We start from the raw sequence: 20,636 nt of genomic DNA, 5'->3' as shown, positions 1-20,636 counted from the left end.
GCTCCCCCCGTGCCCCGCGTCCCCCCGGCGTGTCCCCCGTCCCCTCCCGCGCGTCCCCGCGTGTCCCGCTCCCCGCGTGGCCCCCTCCCCGCCCCCGGCCCGCCCCCGCGGGGGTGGGGAGGGGGGCGGAGGGCGGAGCTCCGGACGCGGAGCCACTTCTTTGGATAAGAGGCGCGGGGCCACGGGGATGGGCAGGTGGAGCGTGTGAGGGCAGCGGCGGCAGCAGCAGGGCAGGGCGGCCCCCCAACTCCCTTTCCCCCCGACGGCACTTTTGGGGACTTTCCGGGTGTTACGGGCTATTTTTTTTCTTTTTTTTTTTTTTTTTTTTTTTGCGGGGTTTGGTTTTTTAACCCCTTCTCCCTTGGCCGTTCCCGGGTCGCCGAGGGTCGCCGCCCCCCCGGGACCCCCGGGCATGGAGGGGGCGGCGGGAGCCCGGCGAGGCGGGCAGCGCTGACGGGCGCCCGGCTCCGCGTCCCGGGGACCCCCATGAGCGGCTGAGCGGGGCCGGCGCCCCCCGCTCCGTCCATGGGCGCGCTGGAGCCGGGCACCGGAGCCCCCCGCCCCGCCGCCCCCATGCTCAGCGCCGCCGCCACCTTCGCCAAGGAGCCGCCGGGCCCCCGGGACGCCGCCGCCTCTTACTACGGGGACGGGGGGACGGCGGAACCGGGAGCCCCCCCGCTCCCTTACGGCGCTCCCGGCGGCTTCGGCGGCCGGTTCCTGGGGCCGTGCCCGCCCTACCGGGCGCCGCCGCCTCCCGCCGCCCCGGTGGAGGGTTACGCGGGCGCGGAGGGCGGTTTCGGCGGCGGGGGGGCCCCGCTGTGCCCCCCGCTCTGCGCCCTGCCCGGGTACCGCGCGGCCGGGAAGGTGCAGGTGATGCTCAACAACTATCCGCTCTGGGCCAAGTTCCACAAGCACCAGACCGAGATGATCATAACCAAGCAGGGCAGGTGAGCGGGGGGACCGGGAGGGGAAAGGGGATGGACCGGGGCGGGGGAGCGGCGGGAACCGGGAGGCACCGGGAGGTGGGACCAGCGGGGCACTGGGGGGGACTGGGGGGGACCGGAGCGCACCGGGACGGACGGGAGCGGCGGGGACCGGGGCGGACTGGGGTGTACCGGGGCAGGGGACTGTCGGAGGAGCAGTGGGAGATCAGGGCTGGGGACCGGTGGGGACCGGGGCAGAGAACCGGCAGCGGCACCGGGACCCCCACGGACCCCGGAGACTGTGGGAGTCTGGTCTGGGCAGAGATACGGGCACGGGGGATGAGGGGTGGGCACGGCGGCGCAGAAAGGGGGGATGGGACAGGCCGGGAGGGCTGTGGGGTGGGCCCGGAGGGAGCTGGCACGGTGAGGGGCTGAGGGTTTCTGCCTCGTGTCCTCAAAGGGCTGGAGATGTGAGAACTGTTTTTGGGTCTGGGGGTCCCTCTTTGCCCGCGCAGTGGGGGGGGGTGGGGTGTGCAAGGGGGGGCCCCCCATCCCTGTGGGTTGGGGGGTGACATCTTGCTGTGTGGGCAAAGGAAAAAAATGGGGGGGGAACCAGAACGGATTTCCCTGGTCTTGTTTTATATGGAAGTTGAGGCTTGTTGGAAGGAGAAGGGAGGATGGGGAGTCTCCCCACCCGTGTCAGGGTGGGACAGGGGGGTCCAGACCCCCCATGTGAGGAAGCTGGCAGAGATGGTGCCAGTTCTGGGGGCCTGGAGGCAGCATTTATCCGGCCTCAACCCATGGGCTTGATCCGGAGCCTGGCACTGCAACAAGTAGTGAGAGGCCTCAGCTGCCCATGGGCACCGTGGGTGGGTGGGTGACACCCCCTCTACTCACTTTCCGTGCTGGAAATGCCCCCCCTCCTCCATGGGCCAGACAGGGGCTGGGTGCCCCTCATGTGCCCAGGGAAGGGGCAGCATTTTGGCAACGTCCTGGGTGCCAAAACTTCCCTTGGTGACGCCATGGCCGGGTACCCTCTGTCCCCTCTGTGCTGCCTCCAGCCTGGGGTGTTCACAGGGTGTGAGTTGGGGGCCTGGGACAAGGTTGGGGGGCTAAAATTCACCCCACCTCTGCCAACACCCCTGTTTGGGGGGTCTGGAGGGGGCCGGGTGCGACACAGGCCCTATGGGGCCGTGGAGCCGCCACAGCTTGGAGCAAGGGGAGCCCAAAATGCTGAGCCCATCCTTTGGCCCCACAGGGTGACGTGGGTGGGGGTAACCAGGCCCTGGGCTGCAGCCTGGGGGCCTCGGTGGGATCACGCTGGGGTGAGGAGGGGAATACGAGCATGGCAGGGGCTCAGCCGCCTGAGGGGCTCCCAAAAATCCGTGCCGAGGGGAAAACAGGGCAGCAACCCCTGCTGTGTGCTCAGCAGCTGGCAGAGAACCCCCCAGCCCCTCCTGCCGCGCCGACCCCCCCCTCCCCTCCCGCTGCCATCCCTCCGCCCAGGGGGGCTCTTCCTGGCCAGCGCCGGGGCCGCCGGCAGCGCCCGCGCCCCTTCCCTCCCTCGGCCGAGACAGATGGTGTCACTTCGATGCTGAGACCAACCTGCTTAATGTGTTGGAAGTCTAAACACGTTAGGGCCGCTTGGTTTGCCACGGCCCTGCCCGGGCCCGGCTCCCCCCGCAGGGCTCGGGGCCGCTCGGAGCGGGTGACGACGTGTCCCCAGCCCCGCCGAGGGGGTGGCAGGGCACCCCAAATGGTTGTTCCTCGCACACCATCCCCCCCAGTTTGTACAGAGACACGCTGAAATTCCAGTTCTTCCCTCCTCTCTTCCCCCAGCCATCACGGCGGGCGCTGGGGCGGCGTCAGGATCTGGTGCTGAGGGGTCTGAAAAATGGGGTGAGCCCCCAAATCCCATTATCTCTGCCCCGCTGCCTGAAACCAGGCGATTTTGGGGCTCTTTTCCCAGCTCCATCCCCTCCCCAGCGTCCCTACAGAGGTTCTGGGGATGGGGGGGGTGTGTGGGTTGCTCTGAGCTCAAGGGGGCTCACGGCAAACCCGTCCCGTGGAGACGTCGAGCTCGGAGCCACAAAACATCCGTTTCCCCCAACCCCGAGCTGCTCTTGCAAACCTCGGCGTGCAGGGCCGGGCTGCAGCGCTGCTGAGGCACAGGAAAAACCCCAGTGTGAGGCTCCAGGGGGACGGGAGCCCCAAAATGGGGACCCAAGGGGGATGTGTGCCCCCCAAAGTGGGGACCCGCCGGGCTGGGGGGCTCTGGGGCAGGGCAGGGGACACGTTCTTGTCCTGCTGTTGGCGTGGGTGCTTCATCTCTCCGGGCCACGCTGGTCCCTCAGCGCCGGCATCCTTGGGGTGCAGCCCCCTGTGGACCCACGGAGGGAGCTGAGGATGGGTGGGAGATGGTGGCACTGGCATGAACCTGCTCAGGCGCTGAGATTTACCCTGCTGGCGTCTTTTTTGCCCTCTCCTGCCCCTCTGCCCCGGCTCCAACACACCATCCCGTGCCATCCCACCCCATCCCACGCCATCCCACCCCCCGTCATTCCCTCCAAGATAATTTCCTACTGGTTTCCCGTGTGGCTCCCCATCCTTCCTGTGCCCCCCACGGCTCTCAGGGCTCAGCCAGGGCAGGATTTCTCTGGAAACCCCCAAGGACTCGCCGGTGCCCCGACTGCAGCGGGCCCGGGGAATTCCTGCCGTGAGGCTCTGCCGTGAAACCGGGGCTGCCTCTGCATTTTGGGGGTTCACGAGGGCTGGCTTTGCCTTTTGGGGGCACACAGGGGCTGGCTTTGCCTTTTGGGGGCACAGAGGGGCTGGCCCTGTCTTTTGGGGGTACATAAGGGCTGTCTTTGCGTTTGAGGGGGGTCTCAGTGCTGCCTTTGTGGGGTGCAGGGGCTGCCTTTGGGGACACGAGGGCTGGCCTTCCCTTTGGAGAGGACACTGGGAGGGCTTTGGGGACACGGGGTTGGCGTTGCCTTTGAAGGGGACACGGGACAGCTTTGGGGACACAAGGGCTGGGTTTGCACTTGGCAGACACGAGGGCTGGCTCTGGCTCGAGGGGCGCCGGGCGATGCCGTGCACCTGGAGGGGCACGAGGGCTTTTTGTGGGGCTCAGGGACGGTGCCCGGCTGGCAGCTCTGCAGGGTGGGAGGCAGCAGCGCAGCCGTGGGGTGACATGTCCCCGTGTCGTGCTGTGCCGTGACATGTGGCTGTGCCGTGCCACCCACACCGAGCAGCACAGCTGTGCCAGGCAGCACCGTGCAGATGTGCCATGCCATGCCACTGTGCCATGTCACCATGACATGCCACTGTCCATGTCACCGTGCCATGTCACCATGACGTGCATTGCCATGCCACTGTGCCATGTCACCATGACGTGCATTGCCATGCCACCACGCCATGCCACCACGCCATGTCACGCAGCTGTGCCACGTCACCGTGCCATGTGTTGCTGTGCCACCACACCATGTCACCGTGCCACCCGTTGCTGTGCAGCCATGTCATGCTGCCATGCCATGTCACTGTGCCACACGTTTCTGTGCCACTGTGCCGTGTCCAGCAGCCGTGACATGCCACTGTGCCATGCCACTGTGCCATGCCACCGTGCCATGCTTTGCTGTGCCACTGTTCCCTGTCACCATGTCACTCGTTGCCACGCAGCCATGCCATGCATTGCCGTGCCACCGTGCCGTGTCACCATGCTGTTTCCAGCACCCATTCCATGTCACCGTGCCATGTTCAGCAGCCATTCCACGTCACCGTGCCGTGTCCAGCAGCCCCATGCCATACCCCTGTGCCATGTCACCGTGCCATGCAACCATTCCATGTCACCGTGCCGTGTCCAGCAGCCGTGCCACCCCGCCGTGCCCTGTCCCCGTGCCACCCAGCCGTGCCGCGGGGGCTGCACCATCTCCCACCCGGCCGCGGTGGCTCCTGCGGTCACCGCGCTGCCGTCGCGGGGGGGGAGGAGGCGGCTCAGGAAGCCGCAGCCCCCTCTCGATGCGCTGCCGGGGGTGATGGTGGGGGGAGAGAACTGCCCTGGGGGGTGGGTTGCGCTCCTGGACCTCCAGGTTTTCCTTCCGCCCGGGGTCATCCGGAACGCGCTCCCTGTGCCTCCATCACGGTGCCCGCAGGGCTCCGTGTCACCAGGTGACGCCCTGGATGTGCCGCTGTGTTCCCCTGGTCCCTCCCTCTGTCCCCGTGTCCCCCCCAACCCCTCGAGCAGGGGGGTTCATTCGGGGACAAACCTCGGGGCACGCCGAGAGCCCGGAAACAAAAACACAAAGGGCGAGACGCGCGGTGCCCACCAGCTTTTGGGGTGGGCGGGAAGGGGGGGGTAGAACCGGGTTGGGGCACCTCCCAAACCGCAGTGACCAAACCCGGGGGAGCCGAGCGCTGCCCGAGCAGCAGCCCCGGCAGCTCGAGCGCTGGGGGGATTTAAAAATAAAGGCGAGGCGAGCGTGGTTTCGGGCCTTGCCCCCACCCTGCCGTGCCCGGCCGGGCCGTGCGGTTTTCCCCGCGGCAGCGTGTGAGCGCCGAGCCGCGCTCGCTGCCAGCGGGGGCTCGGGGCTCCGAGCGGAGCGAAGAGAGAGAGAGAGAAAAAAAAACCCAAAACCAACTTAAAAAAAAAAAAAAAAAAGGGCTGGTTCTTTCCTCCCTGCTCCTTGCAGCAGCTCGGGCTGGTGCAGCGCCCAGGCTGGGGCTCGCCCCGCGGTCACCCAGCGCCGGGCTCGGCGTTCGGGCGCCCGGAGCGCGGCGGCCCCGAGGTGGTTTTTAATGCGGCTGCAGCTTTTATCAGTGGCAGGAAACCCCCGTCCCTCGGCACGGCCGCGTCTGTCTCGCTCCAGAGGAGCTTTAGGGATACGGGAAGGGGGGACGGGGGCTGTGAGGGCTCGGAGGGACCCCGGGATGTGCGGGACCACCGTCTGTGCCGAGCACGGGGAGCACGTGTGCAGCTCCTCACCACGAGTGCTGCTTTCTCTGTTTCTTTCTCTTTTTCGTTCTCTTTTTCTTAATCTCTTTATCTCCTTCTTTTTATTCTTCTTTTTCTTTATCTTCTTTATCTTTTTATTCTTCTTTGTCTTCTTCTTCTCCTGCTTCTCTTTTTTATTTTCTTCTTATTTTCTTCATCTTCTTCTTTTTCTTGTGTTCGTTTTTCTTCTTATTTTGCTTCTTTTTCTTAACCTGAATCTTAACTTTAATCTTAATCTTCTTTTTCTTTTCTCGTTTTCTTTTTTCCCCTCTATTTCTTTTTCATTTCTTCGTATTACTCTTTTCTTCTTTCTCTTTCTCTTCTCCCCTTTTCTTCTCTTTCTTTTTCTATTCTCCCCCCCACCCCTTCTCCCGCGAGGGCAACTTTGAGTCAGCGGCACCCGCCGACTTTTCTTTCCACCACCCTTTGCATTCCACTTCCCCGAGCCCCGTTTCCTGCCCGGCACAAGGAGCTCCGTGTTTCCCCCCAGCCCCTCGCTTTGCTCCTGGGGAGAGGGACGAGCAGGGGTTCGGGTTCTCCCCTTCCACCACGGTTGGAGGTCCCGCTGTGAACCTGAGTTGGGGTGACCCGGGGTCAGGGGTGGACATGAGGGACTGATCAGGGAGCGGGGAGTGCGATCTCCCACCCCGGAGCCGGGATTTGGGGGGACGGCCGGGGGGGACAGCGGGGTGCAGCCCCTCTGGGGGGGTGGCAGCTGCAGGCGGCCACAGGGTCCCCCCCGGGCCGTCCCATCTTGTCCCCTTCCTGCCCTTGGCACAGGCTGGCGCCCAGCCCGAAATAGCAGCGGTGTTGGTTTCCGATCCGGAAGGTGCTTGGGGAGGGGGAGGAAGATACCGGGAGGGGGGGAATCGGCCCCGAGAGCATCCCCCAGCTGCCGGGGTCACTCAGCTCCTCACGGGCACCCAGCCTGGCGTGGGAAGGGGGGGGGGTGGGCATCGCGCTGCCTCAGTTTCCCCATCACCCCCCACCACTCCCAGTGCCACCCTGTGCGCCAGCGGCCGGGCCGGGGGGTGACGGCGTCTCTGTGCCTCTGTCCCCTCCCCAGGCGCATGTTCCCCTTCCTCAGCTTCAACCTGTCGGGGCTCAACCCCGTGGCCCACTACAGCGTGTGCGTGGACGTGGTGCTGGTGGATCAGCACCACTGGCGCTACCAGGGCGGCAAGTGGGTGCAGTGCGGGAAAGCCGAGGGCAACATGCCAGGTACGACATCCCCCTCGTCCCCTTCCTCGTCCTCCTCGTGGTGCCGGGAGCGGGGTAACCCCGTCCCTGCTCACCTCCCTGTCCGCAGGGAACCGCCTCTACCTGCACCCGGACTCGCCCAACACGGGCGCGCACTGGATGCGGCAGGAGGTTTCCTTCGGGAAGCTCAAGCTCACCAACAACAAGGGCGCGTCCAACAACGTGGGGCAGGTAGGTGAGGGCCCCGCCGCCGTGCCAGGCTGGGTCGGGTCCCCCTGTGCCCCCTCCCTGACTGCCCGCTGCCCCCCTTCCCTCCCCAGATGATCGTGCTGCAGTCGCTGCACAAGTACCAGCCCCGGCTGCACGTGACGGAGGTGAAGGAAGGGGAGGGGGAGGACGGGTACCCCTCCCCGCACACCCACACCTTCGCCTTCCCCGAGACGCAGTTCATCGCCGTCACAGCCTACCAGAACGCCGACGTGAGTACGAGACCCCCCTGCCACTCCCCGGCTTGGAGACACCCACCAAAAAGCCCCCCCCCAGCAGCACAGGAGCCCCAGCGACCTCCCAGGGCCACAGAAACCAGTGACACATCCCAGTATCGTCCCAGTGACCCGCCAGGAGCAGCCCCTGGTAACCCCCCAGCACCCTCTAAGGTGTCCTCAGCATCAGGAGAACCCCCCCCATGGTATCACCCCAGGCCCCCCCGTCTGCCAACACTCCTGTCTGCAACATCTCTGCACCCCCTCTGTCCCCTCAGCTTCCCAGTGCCTCCCCCTGGATCCCCTCAGCTTCCCAGTACCTCCCCCTGGATCCTTTCAGCATCCCAGAAACCCTCCCAGTATCCCCTGCATCCCCTCTGTATCCCAGTACCTCTCTCTGAACCCCTTCAACATCCCAGTTCCCCCCCAGTATCTCCCCCTGAATCCCCTCAGCATCCCAGTATCTCCCCATGAATCCCCTTCAACATCCCAGTTCCCTCCCCATGAATCCCCTCAGCATCCCAGTAGCCCCCTCCCAGTACCCCCCGCGTTGGGAAAGGGTGGGATTCTGATGCAGTGGGGGCTGCTCGAGGGGAAAGGGATGGGAGGGAACATCCTGGAAGGGGTCAATCCGTCAGCAGCCCCCCCACCTCCGTGTTCCCCCCCGCCCCAGATCACGCAGCTGAAGATCGACCACAACCCCTTCGCCAAAGGATTCCGGGACAACTTTGACTCGTGAGTGTCCTGAGTGTCCCCCCCACCCTCTCCTGCCGGTGTCCCCCCGGCCCCGGCTGGCAGCAGGGCACACTCCCACCCCTCCCTGTGCCCCCCAGGATGTACACGGCCTCGGAGAGCGACCGCCTCACCCCGTCCCCGCCGGAGGGTCCCGGCTGCCAGCAGCTCCTGCCGGCCCCCCGCTTCCAGCCCTTCCTGCCCGAGCAGTACCCGCTGCCCCCCGGGCGCTTCTTCGGGGGGGAGCGGGGGGCTCCCCCTCTGTCCCTGCCCCCCAAAGACCCCCCCCACTGGTACTTCCCCCCGCAGCAGCCCCCCGCCGCCGGGGCGCTGGAGTATGGCGGCTACGACGGGGGCTACGGGGGGGGCAAACTGGTGCCCTACGGGGTGAAACCCTTCGCCCTGCCGCCCGCCCCGCACCCCCCCCTGCCCTACTACCCCGAGGGGCCGGGGGGCTTCGGGGTGACGGGGGGCTGGAGCCCCGGGCAGTACGGCCCCAAGGGCGGCGCCGGGGCTCTGGGCTGGTACCGGGAGCCCCGCGAGGAGAAGGGCAAGGAGGTGGAGGGCTGGGCCCCCGAGCCCCCCGCCCCCGCCTCGGGGGACTCGTCGGACTCGGGGCTGTACGAGTGCAAGCGGCGGCGGGTGTCCCCGTACCCGTCCAGCGCCGAGAGCTCCCCCCCGCCCCGCAACGGCGACCTCTACGACAAGGACCCGCTCGCCGACGGCGGCTACTACGGCTTCTACGGCAACTGAGCCCCCGCCCCGGGCACCGCGAGGGGTCCCGTGCGCCCACCACCCTCCCCCCCGCTATTTAACACCCATATCCTGGGCAGACTCGAGCGGGAAGGGGGGGGGCCCAGCCAGACAATCAGCCCCCGGTGCCGCCCCGGTGGGGCCGCGGGGACGGGCGGGGAGGGGCGGGGGGGGATGGCGAGGAGGGGTTTTTTTGTTGTTGTTGTTGTCGATGGTTTTTAAGGGCGGGGGGGTCGGGGTGGGTAATGCTGAAGTATTTATTGAGCCCCCCCCGTGCCCGGCGTGGGGCGGGGGGGCAGCAGCATATCGCAATAAAGGGGCACTGTGGGGACTCTGCTCAGCTCTGTGTGTGTGTGAGGGGAGGGAAACAGGCACGGGGAGGGGGGGCTAAGGGTGCCCTCCCCCTTCCTGGAGGGCCCTGAGCCCCGGGGGTGTTGCAGGGCAGGGGGAAGGAAGCTCTCTGCGCACCCCAACTCTTCACAGCCTTTATTAGAGCAGCCCCTGGGCACAGTTTGGGGGAGGGAGGGGGGGCAGAGGGGTCTTCCCGCCCGCGGGCACCCCCCGTTCCCCCACTCCCAGGCATCTTGTGCCCCCGGGGCAGGGGGGGCACTGCCCCAGCTGTCCCCAAGGCTCTGCCCCGGGTCGGGGGTGGGGGAGCATTGCCAGTGCCCCCCCCTCCCTCTTTTATATCACAGTTTTGTTTAAACACCAGCAAAATGGCTCAGAGAGGGCGGGGGGGGGAACACTGCACCCCCCCCAGTGCCGGGGGGACCAGCCCCACTGCTGTGATGAGCTGGGGGGAGCTCAGAGCCCCGTAGGGGGGTCGCTACCAGAGCACTGCACTGTCCAGGTGGGCAAAGCCGGGGTCCAGGCGCAGCTTCCAGTAGGTGTTGTTGGTGACCCACGACTCCTTGCCACTGGCATCCATCAGCCTCCTGGGGATGGAGTGTGTGTGGGGGGGTGTTTGAGGTGGTCTCGGGACTTCCAGGGGGGTTTTCATCATTTCCTGAGACCCCCACATTCCCCTGAGCCATGGGGTGCCCTCGGGACTCCAAGGAGGGGTTTCCTCATTCCATGAGAGCTCGGCACACCCCTGAGCCACGGGATGCCCTTGGGACTTCCACGGCGTCTCCCCATTCCCTTAAAACCCCCCCACATCCCTGAGCCATTGGGTGTTCTCAGCATTCCCAAGAAGGGGTTCCCCATTGCATAAGAGCCCCACATCCCCCTGAGCATTGGGGTGCCCTCAGGACTCCTGGGGAGGGGTCTCCCCATTCCCTGAGATCTCCACATCCCCCTGAGAGCCCCACATCCCCCTGACCCACGGGGTGCCCTCAGCATTCCCAGATGTTCTCCCAGTTCCCTATGAGCCCCACATCCCACCCAGCCACGGGGTGTCCTCAGGATCCCGAAAGGAGCTTCCCCATCCCATAAGAGCCCCGCACCCCTCCAAGCCACAGGGTGCCCTCGGCACTCCCAGGGGGTCTCCCCATTCCCTGAGATCCCCACATCACCCTCAGCATTCCCAGAGGTTCTCCCAGTTCCCTATGAGCTCCACATCCCACTGACCCATGGAGCATCCTCAGGGTCCTGAAAGGAGCTTCCCACACCCCTCCGAGCCACAGGGCGCCCTCAGCTCTCCCGGGGGGGTCTCCCCATTCCCTGAGAGCCCCACATCCCGCTCACCCACGGGTTTCCCAGCCCCAGGAGGGGAGCACCCCCTAAAGCCAGACCTGAAGAAGCGCGCCTGGTGGGTGATGTTGTTCTCCTCCATGACGCGGCGCCGGTCCCGCTGCAGCTGCTCGATCTGCCGCTTCTGCGCCTCGGCCGCCGGCACGTTCCCCTCCTCCAGGTACCTGCGGGGGGGAAACGGGGACAGGACGCGGCTGTGACGAGCCGGGTGGGCCTCGGAGGGTCCTCTCCCCGGCGCCGGGGGGAGCAGCAGGCTCACCGCTGGTCGGGGCGCAGCCGCGTGTCCGTGGAGGGCAGGACCCGGCGCAGCTCCGGCGTGAGCTCGTTCAGCTCCAGGGCGAACTGGGTGAAGCCGTAGTTCCTCTCGTGGTCGCGGGGCATGGGGTCTGAGCGGGAGGGCGGGACGGCGCTGAGAGAGACTCCCGGCACGGGGTAACCCCGGGATATCCCACCCCGGGATATCCCCCCCCGGGGTGGTCCTTACTGGCCTTCCAGACGCACTGGCCCGGGGCGGGCCCGCGGTGCAGCCCCTCGTGCCACTTCCCCGCCAGGCGCTCCACGGGGGTCCCGCTGCGGCTCAGCACGGCCCCCTGCACCTCGTTGGCCCCCGCGCCCCAGTACCGAGCCTGCGGCCACCGGGACGTGGGCAAGGGCCAGGGAGGGCTGGGGGAAAGGGGGGGGAAAGGGCGGGGCTATTGGGGAAGGGTGTGGCCATCGGGAAAGGGTGTGGCCATCGGGAAAGGGTGGGGCCATCGGGAAAGGGTGGGGCCATTGTGAAAAGGTGAGGCCACTTGGGAAGGGGGGGGCTATTGGGAAAAGGTTGGGGCCAAGCTTGATGGGAGGGGTCTTCTGAAAAAGGGTGGAGTCGTTGGGAAAGGGTGGGGCTACTGGGAAAAGGGTGGGGCCACCAGTGATGGGAGGAGTCTTCTGAAAAGGGCGGGGCTATAGGGAAAGGGTGGGGCCCTGAGGGATGGGAGGAGACTTCTGAAAAGGGAAAGGGTGGGGCCAGGAGGGGCGGGGCTAACAGGAAAGGGCACGGCCAATGGAAAAGGGTGGGGCCATGAGTTAGGGGGTGGAGTCACTGGGAAAGGCTGGGGCACTAAGAGGGGCAGGGCTAACAGGAAAAGGGAGGACCCATTGGGAAAGGGTGGGGCCAGGAGCAAGGGGTGGGGCTACTGGGAAAGGGTGTGGCCACAAGTGATGGGGAGGGGCCATAAAAAGGGTGTGGCACTAAGGGGGGTGGAGCTACTAGGAAGGGGTGGAGCTATTGGGAAAGGGCGGGGCCATAACTGGGGGCTGGGCCAGGAAAGGGATGGAGCAATAACACAATTAAGATTAATGAGTAGGTGAAGGGGCGGGGCCAGGCCATTTTGGCGCAGAGAGGCGGAGTCAGGGCAGGTGGGAGGGTGGGGCTATGGGGTGGGCAGGTGGGCACACCTTGCAGAAGGTGAGCTTGCAGTGGTAGGAGGCGTCGCGGGTGTTGCGGATCAGCACCTCCCCGTAGTGCTCGATCCAGCGGGGCCCGCTCAGCACGTTGTGGATGCACGTGGTCACCTTGTTCCACTCGTAGTGGTCCCCGGTCCTGCGGGCACCGCCCACGTTGGACGGGGAGGGAGGGAGGGCAGGGGGGCACAGAGGGGCGTGGGGGGCCCACCAGCGGGGCCGGGGTCTCACCTGGGCAGCTGCACGTTGACGGTGCCCATGGGGACGATCTCCAGGGACTTGCCCCAGAATTTGTTCTTCCACCTCATGTCTGGGAAGGGGGGGTGGGAGAAGGTGAGACCCCTCCAGTCCACCCACCCCACGGGGGAGACCTCCCGGTGCCCAACACCCTCCTGGGCGCTCACCTTGCCAGAAGATGAAGTTGTCGGACTCGGCGTGGCAGGCGGAGATGGGAGGGTGGTGGGAGACCTGGGGGGGGGACAAGAGGGACATGCCAGTGCCCCATCCAGCTCCGTGCCCCCCTCGTGCCCTCCCCGTGCCCCCCCCAGTGCCCACCTGCTCGCTGATGAAGCGGAAGCCTCGGTCAGGCCTCACACACTCGTAGGTCTCCCCCAGCACGGGGTTGAAGGGTTTGCTGCCCGCCCGGTAGTAGGTGGAGGCGTAGGCGGACACGGCGAAGGCGGCCACGTACACCTGGCACCACAGCCAGCACGCTGCTGCCACCACCCTGGGGACAGCCACCCACCTGCCCTGGGGACAGCCACCCACCCACCCTGGGGACAGCCGCCCACCCACCCTGGGGACAGCCACCCACTCACCCCGGGGACAGCCACCCCCCTGCCCTGGGGACAGCCACCCCCCTGCCCTGGGGACAGCCACCCACCCGCCCTGGGGACAGCCGCCCACCCACCCTGGGGACAGCCACCTCCCTGCCCCGGGGACAGCCACCCACTCACCCCGGGGACAGCCACCCACCCACTGGTCCCCACCCAGCCCTGTGCCCTGCCCTGTTCCCACAAATCCCATGTGTCCTCAGGCTCCCCCTGAGCTCCCTTAAATCCTCGAAGTCCTCCAGTCCTTCCACGTCCTTGAGCTCCCTCATGTCCCCGAGCCCCCTAAATCCTCAGTCTCTCCTGTCCCCCCATGTCCTCGAGCTCCCCTGTGTCCCCTGAGTCTCCTAAAACCTCCCCAAGTCCCTCCACGCTCTCAAGATCCTCCATGTCCCCTCAGCCCCTTCTGGCCCTAAGCCTCCCTACCCCCATGTCCCTCGAGTTCCCCCTTGTCCCCTGAGCCCCCTCAATCCTCCGAGCTCCCCAAGTCCCTCTGTGACCCTCCACATCCCCCGACCCCCCACATCCCCCACGCCCTTGCCCTCCTTGTGCCCTCTCCGCTCCAAAGACCCCTCTGTCCCTTGAGCTGTCCCCGAGTTCCCAAGCCCTGTGTCCTCCCTGAGCTCTCAAGCCCCCCTTGTCCCCCGAGTCCCTCTGTGTCCCCCGAGCTCCCGGTATCCCCAACCTCCCGGTGCTCCCCGAGCCCCCAATCCCCGGCGTGTCCCCTGAGTTGCCCCACGACCCCGAGCCCCCCGAGTGTCCCCCGGTGTGTCCCCCCCTCACCAGTCGCTGCCGGGGGTCCCGGGCACGGCTGGCGCGGTCCAGGAGCGCGCTGTACTCCAGCTCCTCGCAGAGCCGCTGCAGCGTGTTCAGCGGCTCGTTGAGCTGCACGGGCAGCGCCACGCGGGACAGGTCCTTGCCCACGCTGCTCCTCAGGAGCCCCCACAGGCTCACGTCCCCCGACGGCGCGGGGGGCGCGGGCAACCGGCTCCGCCGCCGCGGGTCCGGCCCCGGCAGCTCCACCGGCGGCGGCTCCGACGGTGCCCCCGCGCGCTCCGCTCCTGCCGGGCACCGGGCGCTGGGATGGAGCTGTGTCCCACCCCCGGCGTCCCCCTCCCCGGTGCTCCCCGTACCTGTCGGGGGGCGGCCCGGCCCCCCCGGCTCGGTGCCCTCCTCGCAGGCGCTGGTGGTGGCCTCGCTGACGCACGACTCGTCGTCAGAGGGCTGAGGAGACGTGGGGACCGTCGGCGGCTTCGGGGGTCCCGGGGGAATTGGGGGGGTGTGGGGGGTACCCCATGGCGGGGGGGAGGGGGGGTTTAGCGGGAAGGGCCCCCCGGAAGGATGGGATGAGACTCGGGATCCTGGGATGGGCTGGGGGTGCTGGGATGGGGAGGGGGTGGTGCTGGTGGGGGAGCAGTGGCGAGGGGGGCTCTGGCAGCACCCGGCCCCCGCTGCCGGGCTCAGAGAGAGCGGAGACCCCGAGCGTGGGGAGTGAGAGGGCTGCGGGGGGCTGGGGGGGATACAGGGGCTGGGGGGGATACAGGGGCTGGGGGGGATACAGGGGCTGGGGGCACTACGGGGAGCTGGAGGGGCGGCCGATGAGGTGGGACAGGGGAGAGAGAGGGGAGAGATGAACCCAGAGCAGCGAGAGGCGGCAGGGGGGTCCACAGAGCCCCCCGCCAGCAGAGCCCACACACCAGCAGAGCCCACCCCAAGCCCCCCCCACCTCATTCTCAGAGGAGCTGGCGGACAGGAAGACCTCGCAGGCATCGAAGAACTCGGTGTGGGAGTCGGCCAGCGAGACGATGCTGCGGTTGGAGAGCTGCTGCTCCCGGCCCTTGGCGGGCAGCGCGTCGGGCTGTGGGGACAGCCACCGCCTCAGCCCAGCCCCCCGGCCCGGGGGGGGCCGCCCAGACCCCTACCCTACCCCATCCCACTCCCCTGACCTCGTCGGGGTGCAGCGAGGCGAAGGAATCCAGGGTGGTGTCGGAGGAGACGGAGAGGGAGTGGAAGCGGCGCAGGGCGGGCTGTGGAGGGAGGGGGAGGCTGAGCCAAGGCCCCCCCGGAATGTTCCCCTCCAGCCAGGATGGGGCTGACAGTGAGGGGGGATCACTGGCCCAGCGCCAGGCTGAGACCCCGCAGCACCCACAGCACCCCAAAAGTGGTGTCACCACCACCACTCCCCAAGCCCCCCCCGAGCAGGGCAGCGCTGCCCGGCCCCCCTCGGTCGCTCACCCCGGCGGTGCCGGCGCTGCCAGGACGTGGGGCAGGGCCCTGCCGGTCCAGCGCCCGCCTCATCTCCTCCAGACGGGCCCTCTCGGCCACCAGCACGGCCACCACGCTGCTGAGCGAGCCGTGCACTGCCAGGGGACAAGGGGGGGGGTCAGGCTGCATCACGGCACCCCAAAACCAGCCAGGACCACCCTGGCAGGGCTCAGCCCCTTCCCACCTTTCTGGGCCAGCACCCAGAAGCTCCGCTGCAGCTGGGTGTACTCCGGGGGGAGGCCGAAGGGCAGCTGGCTCTGGGAGGACTCCAGGTAGCGGGACAGGTTGGGGACGGAGCCGTGCAGGCGGCCCACCTTGGGGGGGACACGGGGGTCAGCGAGGCGCTGGGGAGGGGGCTCCACGCCCCAGGCAGCAGCAGAGCTCGGCGGGATTCCAGCTCACCCTCACCCTGCCGATGGTGTCGTCCTTGGCAAAGCTCTGGGTGCACCAGATCTTGGTGGTCCTCCGGCCCTTCTTCGGCCTCTCCGCGGCGGCCGAGGGCTGTGGGGGAGAGGAGGGGGCTGGAGCTGGACCCTCCCCAGGAAAGGGGGGGATGCTCAGACCCCACAGGTGCCGCCGTCCCGGCTCACCTGGCCGCCGGAGATGAGCGGGGCCGAGGGGATGCGGTGCAGGGCCTCCAGGTTCTGGAGCATTCCCGTCAGCTCCTGCAGCTTGGCCTGGCACTCCGACAGCTCTGCCGGGGGCACAGGGTCAGGGAGGGGGCACAGGGCACCCCCCCTGCCCTGCACACCCCTTCCCACCCCGCTCACCGGCCGAGCAGCGCTCCAGCCCCTCGCTGTCCTTCAGCCAGGCGTTCACCTTGTCCCGGGAGCTGGCGAGCGTGGACAGGGCAGGGGCACTGCCCGAGGGCAGGATCCGCGTCCACTGGCCCTGTGACCAGGGAAATGGGGGCACTGCCATCAGGAGCCCCTCTCCCAGACCTCGCCTCCCGTTGTCACCTTGAGGTGTCACCCACCTGGGCTTTGGTGGGGGTCCTCCCCCCGGGGCCCCCCGTGGGACAGGGCTTCTCCCCGTGGTGGTGGGTGCAGAGGCTGCTCACCCAGCTGGAGAAGAGCTCTGGGGACTTGATCTGGGGGACACAGGTGAGTTGGGGGGGGACAGAACCTGACAAAACTGACTCTGTTTGAAGTCCCACCCCGTCCCCCAGCGGCACCTTGAGGTGGTAAATGTTCTCCTCCGTGTCCAGGTCGACCCTCTGCGCCTTCTTGTTGACGGACATGACGGACTGACGGACGTCGATGGCACCGTGCAGTTTGCCCTTGAGGACCTGGGGGAGCCCGGGGATGCCTGTCAGGGGGAAGACCCCCCTTCCTCAGGGGGGCCACGGGGGTCTCCCCCGCCCCGAGCCCACGGGGACGCTGCGTGGGCACAGCCCGGGCACACACTCACGTCCTGGCGGGTGGTGGAGTATTTCAGGATCCCGTTTTCCAGCACAAAGTACCGCTGGGGATGGAGAGGGAAGGTTGTTGTGTGGGGGGAGCAGAGAGCAGTCCCTGCAGTCCCACTTCCCAGGGGCTCAAATCGTGCCAGGACCAGCCGGGTGACGGCTCCTGGTGCCGGCTCTGCCCGTTACCTTGTGCCAGCCCTTCAGGGGCCATTTCCTCTTCTTGAGCAGGTACCCCTCGTGCCTCTGCAGCTCCTGCCCTGGGCTGCCCCGTGCACGAGGCTCCTCCACCACCTCCCAGCTCTCGGAGCCCTGCAGGGATGGGGGTCAGTGTGGGGGTCCCTCAGCACCAGAGGCAGACGGGGTGCTCCCCACCTTGTCCTCCAGGCACCCCCAGCTGACAGGTCACCTCTGCACCACCCTTCCTAAAGCAGTGAGAAGCCCCCCGAGGCCTCACAGCACCTCCAGTCAGCCCGTGTGTGCACCACTGAGCCCCCCTCCCCAAATCCGGAGCCCTCCAACCTGCTGGACGCTGCTGTGCTTGGAAGACACGGTGCTGTTGGAGCGGGACAGGGCTCTTTTCGGGGAGGACGGGTCCTTCTCGTGGCTGCCCATGGCTGGGGAGCAGGGGGGGCCGGGCCGAGGCCCCCCTCCCGTCCGTCCTGCAGGGGTGGGGGTCCGAGCTCGGCCCTCACGGCGGGAGCCGCTGCCGGGAGGGGACGGCAGGTCAGGGAGCTCAGGGGGGGCTTCTCCACCCTCCCCACCCCGGCCCTCGCGGGGATGAGGGCTGGTGGGGGTCCCTCTGCCCCCCGGGAGCGGGGAGTCCTGCACGTCACCGCCGCTGGCACCCAGAAATTTCTGCGTGACAAGGAGTCTTTACCCCCCCCCGGCCTTATCTCGGTGCCGCCCGGTCCGGGTTCAGAGTCCAGCCCCGACGCCCCATGGACCGGGTACCACGGGGCAACCCCACGGTGGGGGCACAGCCCGGAGGGTGACACCGGTACAAAGACCGGGATCGACCCCGGCCCGTCCTGGCACCCCCGAGCCAGGACATGACCCCTCCAAACCCCGGCGGAGCGTTCCCTTTGCCCTTGCCGGTTCCTGAGCCACAGGGAAGTTTTCCCCCCAGCCCTGCCATCCCCCCCCGGCGCTGTCTCCGACAGGGGATCCCGGTGTCCCGGCTGATGCTGATCCTGGGATAACTCTGGGAGGGCGGCCAAGCCCCGGTGCTGGCGACCACCGCGGCACCGGTACCCGCTGTACCGGTAACTGCGGCACCGAGAGACAACCACGGCACCGAGAGACAACCACGGCACCGAGAGACAACCACGGCACCGGCGACCGCGGCTCCGCGCCCCCCGGCTCGCAGGGGAGGACACCGGGGGTCTCCCCCGCAGCTCCATCCCCTCCCCTGCCCAGCCCCGCAGGTGCTGCGGGAGCTCAGCACCGACCCCTCGCACCGCACCGGGGCTGTGCCGGTGCCCCCGGGGGTCTCCATCCCCGGTGCCACCCCCCCGGGGGCGGCGGGGGCCGGGGGTGGCGGGTCGCCGGTCCCCGGTGCTCACCTGGGCGGGCGGCGGGCGGGCGGCGGGGGACGGTCGCATCCTGCCCGGTGGCAGCAGGAAGCGGAACACGGAGGGCGGTGCGGAGCCGCTCGGCTCTGCCCCCTGCTCCGTGGAGGACCGGAGCCGCCGGGATCGCCGGGAGCAGCCGGGATCGCCGGGAGCCGCCGGGATCGCCGGGACACCGAGCGCGGGCGGAGCCGCGGTCCCCGCACGGCACCGGGGCAGTTCCGCTCGCGGACCCCCGGAGTCCCCACCCGGGACCAGCCCGCGGGAAAAGGGACGGCCCGGGAGGGGTGGGGGGATTCCCGCGAGAGGCAGCACCTCGCGGGGCTCCCGGGGGTCACCAACCCACGGGGGTCCCGGGGCTGAGCATCCCTCGGGGATCTCAGGGGGTCACCACCCCACGGGGGTCTTGGGGCTGATCATTCCACGGGAATCTCGGGTTTCACCACCCCATGGAGGTCCCAGGGACCACCAGCCCATGGAGGACTCGGGACTGACCACCAATCCAAGGGGGTCCCAGGGCATTCCCGCCCCAGGATTTCCCTCACCCACCCCCCAGCTCTGTTTCCCTCTGCTCCATCAGACCCCCCCAAGCAGCCCCAGCCTCCCCCCACGCTCTCGAGGAGCAGGACCCCCCTCCACACCCCCCAAAATCCCAGAGAGGCTTCGGCATCTCCACACGGACACTTTAATGGACACTGGATCAGTGTTACAGCACATTCCCCCTCATCCTCATTCCAGGGGGCTTGGAGTGCTCAAAACCCTCCTGTGGCCCCCCCACCCATGCTCTTCCTGCTCCTCCTCCTCTGGCCAATCCCTGAAACCTTCCATCTCACCTTCAGAATATTCCCAGGAATATTCCCCCCACTGGGGCTGGGGGGCTGCAGGACCCTCAGTCCTGCCCCCAAAACTCCAACCCCTGATCCCCCCCTCCTGCACAGCCAGGGAAGGAGCCGATTCCCAGGGCCCAGAGTCAGTGATTCCCTGTGTCCTGCAGCTGGAGGAGCCGATTCCCGGGGTCCAGAGTCAGTGATTCCCTGTGTCCTGCAGCTGGAGGAGCCGATTCCCGGGGTCCAGAGTCAGTGATTCCCTGTGTCCTGCAGCTGGAGGAGCCGATTCCCGGGATCCAGAGTCAGTGATTCCCTGTGTCCCAGTCTGGGGGGGTCTCCCTGGGATCCCCCATGCCCCACAGCTGGGGAAGGAGCCAATTCCCACAGTCTGATCTCCCACATTCCAGGCTGGGGGGTGCTCCCCAGGCTCCCCCATGTCCCACATCCAGGGAAGCAGCCAGTTCCCGGTGCCAGCCATTCCCTGTGCCCTGGGGGGGCTCCCACAGTGGGGAAGGAGCCGATCCCAGGGCCCAGCATCAATGATTCCCCTTTCCCTGCTCCTGGGGGGGCTTCCCAGGCGCCCCCGTGTCCCGGAGCCGGCGGATGTGCTCATCCAGGAGCGCTGTGAGGAGGGAGGGCCCGCGCTGGAGCAGGGATGAGGTCTGGGAGGGCAGGAGGGCCAGGGCTCCCACCGTCTGCCCCTGGGAGGCCTCCAGGGAGGGCAGCTGGGCGAAGTTCTCCACTCCCTGCCGGCTCAGGATCGTGTCGTCGATGCAGGCGCCTGGAAAAGAGCAGGATATGGGATAACAGAGCATTCCACGAAGGAAATGTTTGCTCCTTCAGGCTCCCACCCCTCGTTTTCACGGCGATCCATCGGCTTGGACCCTCATTCCCAGCCCTGGAGGAGCCCAGCGCCGGGATCTGGGGAGCAGGGAATGCCCTCACCCAGGAGGTTGACCTGTGGAATTCCCTTCAGCACCCGCAGCATCTCCCGGGCCCGGGTCTCCGGGCTCACCAGCAGGATGTTGCGGCACACGAAGAGCGGGAGGAGGTTCCTGTACTTGGACTGCGCCAGCACCGGCCGGACAATCTGGAAAACGCCTTGGGAATGACGCCTGGAGCAGCCCAGGATGCACCTCTCTCCCCCCACACCTTCCCTCTGGGGTCGGCGCCCACCTCGTTGAGGACGAACTTGACCTCGATGTTGTGCTTGCGCAGGTAGTGGCGCATGGTGACCACGTCCTCGTCCGGCATGGAATTGTACTGGCACACGGCCACCATGCGGCTGCTCCGGAACGCCTGCTCCACCTGCCGCCGCAGCAGCCGCACGTAGCCGGACATAACGTCCTCCTGGGCGGGAGGGACACGGGGATACGGGGATACAGGAAGAGGGGGAATGGCTGCTGTGACCCCCCCACGGAGACCCGGCAGCTACTGGTGGGAGGTGATCCCATGGATCTCGAGGTGTTCTCATGGTCCATGAGGTGATCCCATGGTTCAAGAGGTGATCCCATGGATCTCAA

General features: G+C 67.6%; 3 protein-coding genes across 3 annotated transcripts in view; 1 reads left to right on the top strand and 2 right to left on the bottom strand.

The window, feature by feature from the left end:
- The first annotated feature begins 832 nt into the window (after positions 1–832).
- On the top strand, positions 833–9,080 carry TBX21 (T-box 21). The gene is made up of 6 exons (XM_017837891.1): positions 833–947; positions 6,980–7,134; positions 7,223–7,344; positions 7,434–7,592; positions 8,269–8,330; positions 8,429–9,080. Exons 1-6 carry the CDS (start codon positions 874–876, stop codon positions 9,078–9,080), a joined length of 1,224 nt encoding a protein of 407 aa, XP_017693380.1. The 5' UTR covers positions 833–873.
- Positions 9,081–9,564: 484 nt separating this feature from the next.
- On the bottom strand, positions 9,565–17,447 carry OSBPL7 (oxysterol binding protein like 7). Its single transcript, XM_017837901.1, has 22 exons — positions 17,238–17,447; positions 16,905–17,027; positions 16,721–16,774; positions 16,485–16,598; positions 16,287–16,400; positions 16,081–16,201; positions 15,901–16,004; positions 15,719–15,811; positions 15,495–15,624; positions 15,281–15,405; positions 14,992–15,072; positions 14,772–14,903; positions 14,179–14,269; positions 13,829–14,106; positions 12,771–12,908; positions 12,620–12,683; positions 12,447–12,525; positions 12,210–12,354; positions 11,257–11,398; positions 11,032–11,158; positions 10,814–10,936; positions 9,565–10,015 (listed from the first exon to the last, which is right to left on the bottom strand). The coding sequence occupies exons 1-22, from the start codon at positions 17,328–17,330 to the stop codon at positions 9,907–9,909; spliced, it is 2,580 nt and encodes an 859-aa protein (XP_017693390.1). The 5' UTR covers positions 17,331–17,447; the 3' UTR covers positions 9,565–9,906.
- A 1,510-nt stretch (positions 17,448–18,957) lies between these two features.
- MRPL10 (mitochondrial ribosomal protein L10) overlaps positions 18,958–20,636 on the bottom strand; it is a 3,381-nt gene continuing 1,702 nt past the window's right edge. Inside the window, exons 3-5 of the mRNA XM_017837890.1 lie at positions 20,290–20,463; positions 20,059–20,203; positions 18,958–19,894 (exon numbers count right to left, since the gene is read on the bottom strand). Coding sequence (XP_017693379.1) covers positions 19,650–19,894; positions 20,059–20,203; positions 20,290–20,463 — 564 coding nt within the window. The 3' untranslated portion in view covers positions 18,958–19,649. The remainder of the gene's footprint in view (positions 19,895–20,058; positions 20,204–20,289; positions 20,464–20,636) is intronic.

Source organism: Lepidothrix coronata, unplaced genomic scaffold (assembly GCF_001604755.1).
Source record: "Lepidothrix coronata isolate B3197 unplaced genomic scaffold, Lepidothrix_coronata-1.0 Scaffold316, whole genome shotgun sequence".
Classification (NCBI taxonomy): Eukaryota; Metazoa; Chordata; class Aves; order Passeriformes; family Pipridae; genus Lepidothrix; species Lepidothrix coronata.
The sequence above is the reverse complement of the archived record's forward strand: the minus strand, read 5'-3'. Positions and strand labels throughout refer to the sequence as shown.

Excerpts from the sequence above, each read along its gene's own strand:
- OSBPL7 (XM_017837901.1), bottom strand. The coding sequence starts at position 17,330 with ATGGGCAGCCACGAGAAGGACCCGTCCTCCCCGAAAAGAGCCCTGTCC. Across the intron at positions 16,202-16,286 it reads GGACCCCCACCAAAGCCCAG|GGCCAGTGGACGCGGATCCT; the intron begins GTGGGTGACACC and ends CCCTGGTCACAG. Across the intron at positions 11,159-11,256 it reads CCAGTGCGTCTGGAAGGCCA|ACCCCATGCCCCGCGACCAC; the intron begins GTAAGGACCACC and ends CCTCCCGCTCAG.
- TBX21 (XM_017837891.1), top strand. The coding sequence starts at position 874 with ATGCTCAACAACTATCCGCTCTGGGCCAAGTTCCACAAGCACCAGACC. Across the intron at positions 948-6,979 it reads ATCATAACCAAGCAGGGCAG|GCGCATGTTCCCCTTCCTCA; the intron begins GTGAGCGGGGGG and ends TCCCCTCCCCAG. Across the intron at positions 7,345-7,433 it reads CGTCCAACAACGTGGGGCAG|ATGATCGTGCTGCAGTCGCT; the intron begins GTAGGTGAGGGC and ends TTCCCTCCCCAG.